Source organism: Scyliorhinus canicula, chromosome 23 (assembly GCF_902713615.1).
Source record: "Scyliorhinus canicula chromosome 23, sScyCan1.1, whole genome shotgun sequence".
Taxonomy (NCBI): Eukaryota; Metazoa; Chordata; class Chondrichthyes; order Carcharhiniformes; family Scyliorhinidae; genus Scyliorhinus; species Scyliorhinus canicula.
The window spans coordinates 3,193,439-3,208,351 of NC_052168.1; the positions used below are offsets into that span (position 1 = coordinate 3,193,439).

The 14,913-nt window shown below is 50.6% G+C and overlaps 1 protein-coding gene across 1 annotated transcript in view; it reads left to right on the forward strand.

The window, feature by feature from the left end:
• The window catches only part of cacng2a (calcium channel, voltage-dependent, gamma subunit 2a), an 85,258-nt gene that overhangs the window by 58,244 nt on the left and 12,101 nt on the right, over nt 1-14,913 (forward strand). The window contains exons 2-3 of the mRNA XM_038783614.1: nt 8,513-8,596; nt 14,023-14,163. Coding sequence (XP_038639542.1) covers nt 8,513-8,596; nt 14,023-14,163 — 225 coding nt within the window. The remainder of the gene's footprint in view (nt 1-8,512; nt 8,597-14,022; nt 14,164-14,913) is intronic.

The following is a 14,913-nucleotide window of genomic DNA, read 5'->3' on the forward strand; positions in this document are numbered from 1 at the left end:
AAACAAACTCAGGGATAAATTAAAAGGGGCCACTCCTGGTAGGGGCACTGCCCAAAAATAACAAAGAGCACGCAAAACTTGGCAAACATCAAATCAAAATGTGATGAGGGATCGATAAAGCAATCCAGCCCCTGCGGAGCCCACCGGGCATGGGAGGCCTCGAGGATGCCCGTGGAGACCGCATGTTCCCTTTCCTGGGACACCCGGCCCTGATTAGCTCCCCAATGAGCGGGGGTGGGGGGGAGCAATTGATAGCTTTTCAGCTGTACAAGTAGAGCGGTCAGCATGGTATTGGTTAGATATGGAACCAGAGGGCAGCAGGGTGGCACAGTGGTTAGCATTGCTGCCTACGGCGCTGAGGGCCTGGGTTCGAATCCCGGCTCTGGGTCACTGTCCGTGAAGAGTTTGCACATTCTCCCCGTGTCTGCGTGGGTTTCACCCCCACAACCCAAAAGATGTGCAGGGTAGGTGGATTGGCCTCGCTGAATTGCCCCTCAATTGGAAAAATAATTGGGTACTCTAAATTTAGTTTTAAAAAAGATATGGAACCAGTAGTGAACTGATGGGGCTGTGTAATTATTGTCAGAAATAAAGTTACTTTCGTGTTGGATTCTTCGTGGCCCTGGCAAAAGATAGTGGGCTGGATTCTCTGATTTTGAGGCTATGTCCTGACGCCGGAGTGGGAATTTTACGACTGAAAATTGGGCGTAAAACGGCCACCGATCCTCCGTTTGGCTGGGGACTAGCAGCCGAACAGCGTAGAGCACCCGTCTCTAGCTGCCGATACGGCCCGGAGATCTGTGGGTCCGTGGCCGCGTATGTGGACGGCGGCGGCCTGCAGCGTCCGCGCCGTGGAACTTGGCACCGGCTGCGTGCGGGACCCGGCCTGCAAAATAGTGTCCCCCCCCCCCCCCCTCGGCCGACTCGCGAGCCCTGGACCGCCCCCCCTCCCCCAACAGTGCCCCCAGCGCCTGCCAAAGTCTCCCCTCCCGCGCATCGGCCCTCCCCCCGACTGTGGCGGCGATGGACTGAGTCCGCAGCCGCCAAGTTGAGCTCCCGACAGATGATAGCACACGTGACCGGCGCTGTCGGGAACTCGGCTGGTCAGGGGCGACGCATCGGGGGGGGGGGGAGGGGGGGGGCTCAGGCAATGTCCTGAGGCCGTCAATACGACGTGCGGTGTACTCCTAGACAGCGCCGGCCCTAGGGTTGCTGGCTCCCCGGGCAAGCTGAACTTCGGCGCCCCGGGCAAGCTGAACTTCAGCGCCCTTGGGGGGGGGGGGGGGGGGGGGGGGAGGGGCCGGGGGAGGGGGGGGACGAGGTGGGGCGGGGCCGGGGCGGGGCGGGACCGAGGTGGGGGGGCGGGGCCGAGGCGGGGGGGGGGGGGGGCAATTCCGCCTACACAGACCGGAGAATCCCGTCCAGTATCTCCTTATTAACTCCGTTTCCATGAGCAGGAGTCTGACTAACCAGGGTGACGCCGAATTGAAACAATTGGCAAAAGACGCATGGGGGCGGTGAGATTTGTTTTGCCAAGCGAGTTGTTGGGACAAGGAAGGCGAGGCCTGAAAGGGCAAATGGAGCAGGAACGCTCAACAGAGAACTGGATAAATACTGGAAAGAAATAACAACAAGGGCTAAAGAAGGGAAAGTGGGATTAATTGAATAACTCTTACAATGAGGTGTCTCAGGCAAGATGGGCCAAATGGCCTCATGCACTGCTGAGAAATTCTGATTCTATTTATATCTACTTTGTGGCTAAGGAGGTATCACAATTCATGTTCCTATTATAACACAGAACCTCTCCAGTGAATGTCAAATCATTGCCATGTTGAAGAACACATGGAACTATTATGGGACAATGAATCATTGCAGGTCTGCAGAATGGAGCAATTTTCCCAGATCAAGTTTGATCCCATTCTTCGGAAGAGTTTGAGTGCGATGTTTGTTCCCCTCCAGAGAATCCCAATCAAAGATGACTATCACAGTTGGGAATTCTGTGGCGAGTAACTCACCTCCTGATCTCTCAAAACCTTCCGTCCATCTACAAGGCACAAGTCAGGAGTGTGATGGAATACTCCACACTTCCCTGGATGAGCGCAGCTCCAACAACGTCAAGAAGGTTGACACCATCGAGGACAAAGCAGTCCGTCCCCTTAAACATTCACTCCCAACCACCAGTGGTTCACTCATGGCAGCCGTGTGTACCATCTACAAGATGCACTGTAGAAACTCACCAAGAGTCCTTCAACAGCACCTTCCAAACCCACGACCACTGCCACCTAGAAGGACAAGGGCAGCAGACACATGGGGAACCCCACCACGTGGAGGTTCATTTCCAAGTCACTCACCGCCCTGACTTGGAAATATATCGGCTGTTCCTTCACTGTCGCTGGGTCCAAATACTGGAACTCCCTCCCTAACAGCACTGTGGGTGTACCTACACCATGTGGACTGCAGCGGTTCAAGGCGGCGGCTCACCACCACCTTCTCAAGGACAATTAGGAATTGGCAGTAAATGCTGACCTAGCCAGTGAGACCCAGCCTTCCTGATCCACACAGAAGGTGACGGTGGGGCAGGCACAGCTTTGTTGTCAGCACCCTTTGGGCTTGGCAAGTGGGGAAGAAACAGCCGGTGCTCCTGCACCTGCTCGGGGTTAGAGACTGATTTCCAAATCAGTCCAGACTGAAGTCTAACGATGTGCAGGGTAGGTGGAGTTATAGGGATAGGGTGGAGGAGCGCTGCTCTTTCAGAGGGTTGGCGCAGACTCGATGGGCCAAATGGCCTCTTTCTGCACTGTGGGGAGTCTATGATATTGGAAAGCCATTGGCTGATGTCATTTGTCCTGGATGGTGTCAAGACTCTTGAATATTGTTGGCACTCTCCTCAACTGGGCAAGTATTCCAACCTGGTCCTGATTTGTGATTTGACAGTGCACAGGCCTGGAGGAGTCAGGGTTTGAGTTTATCAGTACAGAAAGCCTCTGACTTACTCTTGCAGTCATAGTATTTAATATGGCTGCACCAGGTAAGGTTTGGTCAATGGTGACCCCCAGGATGGTGGAAGGTACAGTGTCAACAATGCCATTGAATGTCAAGGGGGAGATGGTTGGAGTGTGTCTTGTTGGAGATGCTCATGGCACGGCAGGGTCCAGGTCTCTTCCATGTGGATTGCTGGCTGGTCATTGATGGGTAGAACATAAAGGGGAGAGGGACTCCCTAGTGGCCACTGGAACCCACAATGGAGGCGGAGGTGGGCTGTATTTCAATTGCGAGAGGGTCGACAGAATGGAATAAAAAATGATCCGCTTAATAATAATGCGGCTGCAAAATATTCAACGCGCTGACTCTCCCCCCCCTCTCTCTCCCCCCCCCCCCCCCCCCCCCCCCCCCCAACCACCACCACCACCACCACCCCCCCACCCCCCGAGGTGCATTCTTAGGGCTAATCGTGTGGGCACAGAAAATGCAAAGTGGCCACTTCACAATAATGTGATTTCTGATCAACAACCTGCTCAGCAATCAGCAGAACGACATTAATGCTGAGACGGAGCAGAACCCACCATGGTCAGTGTGCAAGAAACAGGTTTCAATGAACGATACCGTTCACCGAGCCCGCCACCGTGTCGTAAAATCCATCTTCTCTGAGAAAAAATAAAGTCAACGGAGTTTGGGCATTTACTTTCCGTCTCCTGCCACACAGATTCTGTAAGGGTGAGGACATGGTTAGGTTTCACCCTTTGAGCAGGGAGATGAGGATTATTTTTGTTCTCTCCCAGGGGTTGCGGGCCTCTGGAACCTTCTGCCTCAGGTGGGGGTGGGGGTGGAACCCCTGAATATTTTTAAGGCTGAGCTAGGTTCTTGTCGGGCGAGGGGATGAAAGGTTATCGGGGACAGATGGGAATGTGGAATTTGAAACAAAGAGGCGGCAGGGCGGTTAGCACTGCTGCCTCTCAGCGCCAGGGACCCGGGTTCAATTCCGGCCTCGCTTGACTGTCTGTGCGGAGTCTGCACGTTCTCCCCGTGTCTGCGTGGGTTTCCTCCGGGTGCTCCGGTTTCCTCCCACAAAGATGTGCAGGTTAGGTGGATTGGCCAGGCTAAATTGCCCCTTAGTGTCAAAAGGTAAGGTAGGGTTACAGGGCTGGAGGGAGGGCCTCAGTTGGTGCGCTTTCAGAGGGTCGAGCAGACACGATGGGCCGAACGGCCTCCTTCTGCCCTGTAGGGATTCTATGCATTTCTATGGGAAAAAAACAGATTTGCCATGATCTTATTAAATCCGCTCCTAATTCGTATTTTCATATAAAAGGATTATAGGATAGGCGTGAAGAAAATATAGCCCAGAATGTCCGAAATCCAGGGGATCATACCAACATCCCAACATTCCCAAACTGTGCTGGGGACCTCCCTCCGGACGTCCCCACCGAGGGAAGTTCAAACATCCATGTGGCAATCACCCTGCATTGGGAATGATACAATATTCCAAGATGGTTCCAACTGTTTGACAGGAATAGCTACCCAGGAAAAGGTAGAAAAATTAGAACCACTTCGTCACCGACCACCCAGCCATCTGACCAACCTCCCCTACCCCCACACAACTGATCATCCTCCCCTCTCCCCGACCCACTGACCTCCTCCCCCCGGGCTCTCAGGGCTTAGACCTCCCTGCTTTACGGCATTAATGCTGGTCCGTGGCTTCCTTACCCTCGACTCTCCGACACTCAACTCAATTGCGCACAATTCTGGTCGCCAGATTACCAGAAGGATGTGGAGGCTTTGGAGAGGGTGCAGAGGAGGTTTACCAGGATGTTGCCTGGCCTGGAGGGTGTTAGCTATGTGGAATAGACTCGGACTGTTTTCAGTAATCCCACCTATCCTTTTTGGACACTCAGGGCAATTTATCATGGCCAATCCACCTAACCTAATAATAATAATAATCGCTTATTGTCACAAGTAGGCTTCGATGAAGTTACTGTGAAAAGCCCCTAGTCGCCACATTCCGGCGCCTGTTCAGGGAGGCTGGTATGGGAATTGAACCCGCGCTGCTGGCATTCTTCTGCATTACAAACCAGCTGTTTAGCCCACTGTGCCAAACCAGCCCCGAACCTGCACATCTTTGGACTGTGGGAGGAAACCGGAGCACCCGGAGGAAACCCACGCAGGCATGGGGAGAACATGCAGACTCCGCCACAGTGACCCAAGCCGGGAATGGAACCTGGGACCCTGGAGCTGTGAAGCAACTGTGCTAACCACTGGCCCATCGCCACCACAACCCTTGGTTTCTTTAGTGTCCAGAAGTCTCTTTACCTCAATTTTAACTGGAGAGCCACAGCTCTTTGAGTGAGAGAGGAAATTCCAAAACTCTACCTGAAAGGTAGCTGTGTTAATGTCGAGTGGAGGGATGTGTCTTACGTTTGACTTAAACAGTAATATAAGCCTTACTTTAAGGAGGCCACGCTTCCCTGCTGGAATTTTATCCCATTGTGATTGGGGACGCTCCAACAAATTATTAATTGTAGAAGTTTATTTTTTTCTATTATCGTATGTCCCAATATCACCCTTCTAAACATACTTGCGGTAGCTTTTACAGGTGGTTTACATATTGCTTTGTCACGGGGTAGGTAGAGAGAAACTACCCCCTTTACTGGGGAGTTCAGAACAATGGGCTTACAATTAGATCTCGGCTTCTCCACTCTGATGTCTTTGCACAAATGGTTGTGGAAATCAGGTACGTTCTCCCCCCAAAAGGTTATTGAGGTTGGGGGTCAATTGTAAATTTCAAATCCGATGCATAGATTTCTGTTAGGCAAGGGGTTTAATGGTTGCAGGATTAAGACAGGTAGACTGAGTTATGGCGTAGATTGGCCATGATCTCATTGAAGGGTGAAACGGGCTTGAGGGGCTGAATGTGCTCCATCTATTCCTATGAGTGTTGTGATGAACCAAGTTGTGATGGCACCTCGGGAGTCTCGCTGGGGAGTTGAGGCCCCCCGGTAGTCGGGGACGGCACCATGGTACCATGGCATCCCCCTGGCACCTAGGCACTGCCCCCTAAGGCACCCAGGCTTTGCCAACCTGGCACTGTCAGGGTGCTGGGCTGGCAGTGTCAAAATGCCCCAGTTCTAGCTTGCCCATGCCAGGGTTCGGGTCCGGGAGGGGGGCCTTGTCCATAAGAGGTAAGAGGTCAGGTGAGGGGGGGCTCGTGGACCCCGGAGGAGGTAAATTAGGTGAAATTGGGGGTCCTGAAGCCCAGTGGGGGCGCAGAAGGAGAGTCGAAAGATCTGGGCTGTCTTTAAAAATGGCGCCCCGCTCCACGAGGAAGCTTCATGCATTACCGAGGCTAAAAATACGGCAAAGTGCCGTTGAATAGCGGGGCCTTTCCTGGCACTGCAGGTGCCGAGAAACACCCGGCTAAATGTGCCCGTCAGCGAACTTTAACTTGAGTCCAATGAATCAAGCCCCATGTCTTACAAATTTGATTGATTTTTTTCGAGGAGGTGAGCTGGTGTGTAGATATGGGTAATGCAGTTGATGTAGTCTACATGGACTTCAGTGAGGCTTTTGGCACCTTGCTTGGGAGCCTGGTCAGGAAGGTAAGGGCCCGTGGGGTCCAGGGCAATTTGCCAAACTGGATCCAAAATTAGTGGCAGGAGGCAGAGGGTGATGGTCAAAGTTGGCTTTTCTGTCTGGAAGCCAGTGTCCAGTGGAGTTCCGCAGGGGTCGGTGCTGGGTCCTTGCTCCACGTTAATGACCTGGACCTGAATGTAGGAGGTATGATCAGAACGTTTGCAGATTACACAAAAATGTTGTGGTAAATAGTGAGGAGGAAAGTCTTAGATTACAGGATGATGTAGACGGGCTGGTTAAGACGGGCAGAACAGCAGCTAATGGAATGTAACCCTGAAAGTGTGAAGTGATGCATTTTGGGAGGGTTAACAAGGCAACGGAATACTCAATAAATGTTAGGCCCCCCAGCAAGTACAGAGAATCAGAAGGACCTTGGGCTGCATGTCCATAGATCCATGAAGACAGCAGGAGAGGTAGATAAGGTGGGTAAGGAGGCCTATGGGATACTTGCCCTTATTAGCTGAGGAATAGAATATAAGAGCAGGGAGGGTATGATGGAGCTGTATACAACGCTGGTTAGGCCACAGCTGGAGGATTGGGTGCAGTTCTGGTCACCTCACTATAGGAAGGATGTGATTGCACTGGAGAGGGTGCGGAGGAGATTCAGCAGGATGTGGCCTGGGGCTGGAGCGTTTCAGCTGTGAAGAGAGGCTGGTGAGGCTGGAGTTGTTTTCCTTGGAGCAGAGAAGGCTGAGGGGGGACCTGATTGAGGTGGACAAACTTATGAGGGACATCGATGCGGTGGATAGGAAGGAACTTTTCCCCTTCGTGGAGGGGTCAATAACCAGGGGGCATAGATTTAAGGTAAGGGGCAGGAGGTTTAGAGGAGATGTGAGGAAATAAAACCCTCCCAGAGGGTGGGGGGAATCTGGAACTCGCTGCCTGAAAGGGTGGTCACGGCAGGAACTCTCACAACATTTAAGAAGTATTTAGATGAGCAATTGAAACATTCTAGCGTACACAGCTATAGACCAAGTGCTGGAAAATGAAGATTAAATGAAGAGTAAATAGGTGCTGGATGGATGGCACAGACATGATGGGCAAAAGGGCCTCTTTCCGTACTATAAAACCCTATGACTATGACTCTATGACCATCTTGCTGAACCACCCTCTCCTCATGCCCGACATGGACTTGTGACCAACTCTGAACCTCTGCACCAGGTCCTATTATTAAAGATCTAAGAGATTCTAGAATAGTGGACAGAATTATCTGCCTGTTGCAATTTCCCCGTGGTCAGCGCATCCTTGCCCTCGGGTTTCCCGGCGGCGTTTGGTGGCCTCAATGGGAATCTCATTGCCAGAACCCTGCCCCCAGCGGATGGTACGTCGAGGCTGGGGAAAGCGGAGAATCCGGCCCAGTATCTCAGGATAAGGAAGCAACCACTTAGGTCTGAGATGGGAAGAATTTTCTCCACTCGGAGACTTGTAAATCTTTAGTACTCTCAACCCCAGAGTGTTGTGGATGCTCCTTCATTGGGCAATTGGGTGGGAGGGTGGAGTTTACCTAGAATTCAGCGGTGATCTCGTTGAATCCCAGGGCAGACTCGATGGGCCGAATGGCCGAGTCCAGCTCTGGTTTCTCTGGGTTGACGCTGCCCTCGGTGGGGAAGCGAGTTGAATGTCAGTGCGACAGTGCTCAGGCCAAGAGCACGCTACTCAACGTGAATAAAACAGGGCTGGAGGGTTCATCGGTCCCTTCTCTACCTGTGCAGGTATCTGAATTCCTGTATCCCCCTATCACCCCCGTTCTGTCTGAAAGGGTCACCTTGTCTAGAGTTCGGGAATGATTGTACCCACTGTAATTAACTGTTCTGCTCTACACACTGTTCACCCAGGGACAGGTAACTTACTTCTTTCTCTCTCTCTCTCTATGTCTTCCCTGAAACAGGAAATTTTAAAGGTTTATGTAAACAGATTGACCACTTCCCGGAAGACACGGATTACGAAGCTGATGCAGCCGAATACTTCTTACGTAAGCTTCTCCTCTTTCCTACCTCTGACCATCATGGTCCAAACATGTTTCAAATACCATTGAGGAGTTTGGCAAAAAGGCAGCAGGAAGGGGGTGGGTTGCTTTTTTGGCGAAGTATTAACTGCCAGCCATTCACCCCGTAAATGTTGGCAGGTTACATTTGTAAATGTGTCAGGGGGATGGGGGGGGGGGGGGGGGTGGGGGTGGTGGTATCCAATTCTCCTTTTGAAAGTTCCCGTTGAAACTGCTTCCATCGCCCCTTTGGGCAACGCCTTCCAGATCACAACTCGCCGCTCTGAAAGAAACTTCCTTGTCCCACCTTTGATCAATTACCATTCAACCTGCGTCCTTTAGTTACTGACCCTGCCCCCCCTCATCACCCCCATCGCCCCCCCAATCTCCCCCCCCCCAACGTTACTCTCTCTGCACAGTTTATAGAAACTCGTCATAAATCTGAACCTCCTTTCTCTGGATAACAATATTAAATTCTGCCGCCCCAAATATTGGAACCTAGTGTTAAAAATGACAAAACGACTTTCTTTATTCCTCCAGGGGACTGCAGGGGTCACTGCCGAGGCCGACATTTAATGCCCATCCCTAATTACCCCTGAGAAGACAGCGCTGAGCCGCTGCACTCCATGGGTTTGCTGGTTTGGTACAACTGTGTGTGCAGCGTTTAAATAGGGAGGCTGTTGTAATCCCCAATGGAGGATAATACGATTTCCCATGACCTCCCCGGAATATGAACTTCCCCTTTAAGGGCGGGGACTGCCCCTTTAATGGGGCGGTGCTTCCCCTTCACAAGGGGAGCCACAGCTGTATAAACCCCCCCCTGCCAAGGTGCAGGATGGGGAAGAAGATCCTTCAGGGGAGTGGCAGGGTATTAGAATTGTATTGAAATAAACCTTGTTCCTAATTTCTATTGTCGCCTATGTGTTCTACTTATCGTGGATTCGACAGGCAGTTAATAGTTAACCACATTATTGTGGACCTGGAGTCACATACCAGCCAGACTGAGGAAGAAAGATACATTTCCATCCACCTAGAATGCTAATGAAGGATGTTTCTGGACAGAATTACTCAGACTGGTTCAACTAGGCCCCTTCTTCAAGAATGATTGATGCTCCAATCCCTCGGAAGGTGAGGCGGGCTTTTACCTCATTGGTGGTCCTCCTCCCTCAGGGCCAAAGGTCTCGTGTTCAGACCCCATTCCAGACACTCCCAGCGATTGGAGACTGGGCCGTCAGCTTCCCCACATCCGCCCAGTATCCTCCTCATCCTGATCCTCCAGTATCAACTGGGATAAAGATATTCACAGCTCATTGAAGGTCGTGGCCTGTCAGAGTGTTAATCACTCTGAGATATCCACCCACTACGTTGAAATTAGACTGCAGGAGCGAGATCAGGAAGCTTCACTAAAAGGCAAGCAGAAATCTGGAACTCTCTCCCCAGAGCTGGAGATGCTGGGGGATAATATGCTCCCTCAACACAATCCACAGATTGTTGGCTAAAGGTTTTGAGGAATGCGGAGGAAGGGCTGGAAAATTGGGCTGTGATACAGATCAGCCAACCTGAGAGAGAAAGCACGCACGAGGGGCTGAATGGCCTCCTCCCGTTCTTGTGTGCGGAAGGTTGCAGACAAAGCTCAGGAGGAAGCTGCTCCATCTTTGCAAAGAGCTAGGAGTACAGAGCCAGGGGGAGGGAATAAAACCCAACACTTGACTGAATAATAGATGACAATGCTTGAGTTTTAAACCAGTTACACAATCAAGGGGCTTAGGTTACATGTCAGACCACAAGGAATCTGTTGGGCCAATTGCTACTAATGAGTCTGGTTGTCTCTCGGCCAGTCATTGCTGTTTATTTGTCCTGGGCTACTTTACAATAGAAGGATTCAATGTGACCCATTTGCCAACTGGCCCTGTCCCACATCACATCGAGATGCAATGCAGAACCAAAGCGGAACTGCCCAATTTGTAACCTAATCAATTTAGCCTCCTGTTCTTTCCCTCCTCCTGTTCTTTCCCTCCGTGGCCCTGCAATTATTTTTCCTTTTCCGCTATCTGTTCAATTCTCTCCTGAAATTTGCTGCTGAATCTGCTTCCGCCCGCTCTTCAGGAGGATGTATTCCAAACGACGACCGCTTAGCCGGTAAAATGCCGCCTTTAACGTCCGCAGTAATAGGGCAGCAGCACGGTAGCACAAGTGGATAGCACTGTGGCTTCATAGCGCCAGGGTCACAGGTTCAATTCCCAGCTGGGTCACTGTCTGTGCGGAGTCTGCACGTCCTCCCCGTGTGTGCGTGGGTTCCCTCCGGGTGCTCCGGTTTCCTCCCACAGTCCATAGATGTGCAGGTTTGATGGATTGGCCATGCTAAATTGCCCTTAGTGTCCTAAAAAGGTTAGGAGGGGTTATTGGGTTACGGGGATAGGGTGGAAGTGAGGGTTTAAGTGGGTCGGGGCAGACTCGATGGGCCGAAAGGCCTCCTTCTGCACTGTATGTTCTATGTTCTAATGATGTGGCGGTGCATTAACCAGCAGAGGCACAGAGCATCAGCCATATCGACGGTGTTGACGCCCGTCGTCAGAGGCAACGGGAGTCTCACGTCACCACACGAAGGTCCCACACGTAGACCCCTGCTCAAAATCAGCAGCATTGACCACTCCACGGAGCAGCGGAGCCCTTTAGAACTCCCAGCTGCATCGTGGAGTGAGGCGGTTTGTAAACCCATTGGGTAATAGGCGGGGTTGCCGAATGTGATTGAATGCATCCCTACGCCTTTCATCACATGACTTGGTTCCCGCGCTCCGGACATTTGTTGGCCAACCTGCTGATGTCATTAAAAACAAAATACTGCGGACGCTGGAAATCTGAAATAAAAACGGGAAATGCCGGAGATACTCACAGGGTCTGGGAGCGTCTGTGGAGAGAGAACCAGAGTTAATGTTGAATATGTTGTTTCTTCAGAACTCATCCTTCTGACTTCATGCACCAACTGGGCAGCAGAAAGCCTAATTACCCAATTGGATGATGCTTGGCTATCAGCCTTTCCCCCCCCCCCCGCCCGCCATTTTCAATATTTTTATATTGTGTGAAGAGAAATGTTTAAAGAATATTTTTTTATAAAGTCCTGATGGTTTTTCCCCAGGGTCGCATACGGGAGTGTCCCAGAGATTGATCTTCAATTCCTGAAGACTCCAGGCCAGTCCATAGAATCCCTACAGTGCAGCAGGAGGCCGTTTGGCCCATCGAGTCTGCACCGACCCTCTGAAAGAGCACCCTACCTCGACCCAGTCCCCCGCCCCCTTAACCCCGTGCATTGATCGTGGCCAATCCACCTAAATTGTGCATCTTTGGACTGTGGGAGAAAACCGGAGCACCCGGAGAAAACACAGGAGGAAAATGTGCAAACTTCACATTGGCAGTTACCCAAGGCCGGAATCGAACCCCCGTCGCTGGTGATGTGAAGCAGCAGTGCTAACCACTGTGCCGCCCACTTCTGAAGAATTCTAGTCCACTCTCTTGTTCTGGACTCACCCCAGCAGATGGAATAGTTCTTCCATCGCAACATTACCTAATCCTTTTAACATTTCAAATATACAATTAGGTCAGATCTGCTACATTCCAGGAAATAGAGCCGCAGGTCAATGCAACATATTCTCACAACCATTTAGGCCCTGGTGTATCATGGTATTCCTTATTCCCATCCATCTAAAACCAGGATCAGTCTTATGGACTCTCCTCTCAGTGGTCCTTTAACATTGCAGGTTTGAGAGCAGTTCCTGGTACTGACGATTTTCTTCTTTGCCAAATTCCTGGTTCAATACTCTCCGCTATCCAATTTGGGTGAAGAAGAAGGAATGGACAAAACCCCCTTTGTTGGCCATGTACATGTATACGGGTGTACTTCACACATCCACAGCCTTGGCACACAACATTAATTGTAAACATCAAGAGGGTTTTATTGGGAATTCGCGGGAAGTCCGGAGGTTAGTTCGTCCTAAAGGGTGTTCCATCCATGGATTTTAGATGAATTCCTGATAAGCGACCCTGCTGTGTGGTGCTCCATGCTGGAGGTGTGGATTTGTAAAGGCCCACCCTTAGCGTATTGGGAGGAAATCATATTCCCGTTGCCACTCTTCAATTCTGGCCGACTGTCCTCCTCCTGTTAGGGTTGTGGGGGCAGCACGGTAGCATCGTGGATAGCACAATTGCTTCACAGCTCTAGGGTCCCAGGTTCGATTCTCGGCTTGGGTCACTGTCTGTGCGGAGTCTGCACATCCTCCCCGTGTGTGCGTGGGTTTCCTCCGGGTGCTCCGGTTTCCTCCCACAGTCCAAAGATGTGCAGGTTAGGTGGATTGGCCATGATAAATTGCCCTCAGTGTCCAAAATTGCCCTTAGTGTTGGGTGGGGTTACTGGGTTATGGGGATAGGGCGGAGGTGTTGAACCTGGGTTGGGTGCTCTTTCCAGGAGCCGGTGCAGACTCGATGGGCCGAATGGCCTCCTTCTGCACTGTAAATTCTATGTTACAGATGGGCAGTTGTGGGCAGTGGTGCCTCATGCTTTTGTCTAAGTTGTAATGCAGGATCAATCCCGCGATCGGGCGCAATGCCTGTTCTTGTCAGCTAGGACCTGGCATGTCTCTCGTGAGGAGCATGAATTGAATTCAATTTGAATTTGGATTGGTTTGTGGAGCCAGCAAAGAGATGGATTAAGGTTTCACCCCTGCAGATTGTCCACCCTGCACATTGGCCTTGTAACTCTGAGAAAGGAATAAACTATTTTTCAAAGTTATTGCCCCCATGGCCAGTGCTTTTCATTCAGCCTCGAACCCAGGTAGTGTTTGCTGGTGTGACCAAATTTGATCTCACCTGAAAAATCTATAGAGATGAAACAAGAGGCCGATACGATGGATTGGAAACAAAATCTGGGAAACTTTTAAAAGTTCTGATATAAAACAAGATATAAATCTCAATACTGAGTTGGAACCTGCTTAATCTAATCTTATGTTTCAAGGTGATCTCGGATCGAATCAATGTAGGTGGCACGGTGGCGTAGTGGTTAGCACTGATTCCTCACGGTGCCGAAGACCCGGATTAGATCCCAACCCAGGTCACTGTCCGTGTGCAGTTTGCACATTCTCCCCGTGTCTGTGTGGGTCTCACCCCCACAACCAAAAGATGTGCAGGCTAAGGCGGATTGGCCACGCTAAATTGCCCCTTAATTGGGAAAAAAATAATTGGGCACTCTAAATTTATTTTTAAAAGAATTGAATCAATGCACTTGGGCTTGTAAAAGGAAAATAAATTATCTCATTGCTTCTTTATTTCTCTTTTATCTCTCCGTTTATCATCCCTTCTCTCTTTCTCGTACTATCTTGCCCCCTATTTATTACCCGATTCAACCCCTTCCTTTCACCTCCCAGGTGCGGTTCGAGCATCCAGTATCTTCCCCATCCTCAGCGTGATCCTGCTCTTTATGGGTGGCCTCTGTATCGCAGCTAGTGAGTTCTACAAAACTCGACACAACATCATTCTCAGTGCCGGCATCTTCTTCGTATCTGCAGGTGAGTGAGCTTTCCTAATCTCATGTCTGTCTGAGTTGTTCACTTTCCGTTTTTGGCCAGGTTTGAAGCGAGACAGGAGGGGGTTGGTTGGCGGGGGAGGAGTGGGTGGGGACGCAGGGTGACAGAGAATAGGGACCGAGAGAAAGATGAGATTGGTGTTTCACATGAGTATATTTCTATGTGTGTGTGCATTTCCGTGTGTGTGAACCTGTCTGCATTTGTGTGTGCCTGCTTGTGTGTGTGCATAAATGTTTGTTCATGCATGTGTGTGCGTATTTGCGTGCACATGTGTGTGTTTGTATGTATGTGTGTTTATATATGTGTTTGTGTGTGCATTTGTGTTTGAGCATGTGTCTGCGTGTTTATATGTGTGTTTGTGTGTGTGCATTCATGTGTGTTTGTGTGTGTGTTTGTGCGCATGTGTGTTTATATGTGTGTTTGTGTGTGTGCATTCATGTGTGTTTGTGCATATGAGTGTTTGTGTGTGTACGCATGTTTGTGCGTGCTTGTGTGTGTATGTGCGTGTGTGTGTATGTGCGTGTGTGTGTATGTGCGTGTGTGTGTCTGTGTGTGTGTATGTGTGTGATGGAAGGGTTGAAGTTCTCACTTTTGGAAATCCTTTTCAAAGTTTCCAGCTCCAGAATCAGACCAACCCCTTCATAGCAAAACAGACAACAAGTTTAACACTTTGAGCTTCAGACCAGAAGGGTGTCTGTTATATTATTATTGCTAACAACAAGAATTATAAAG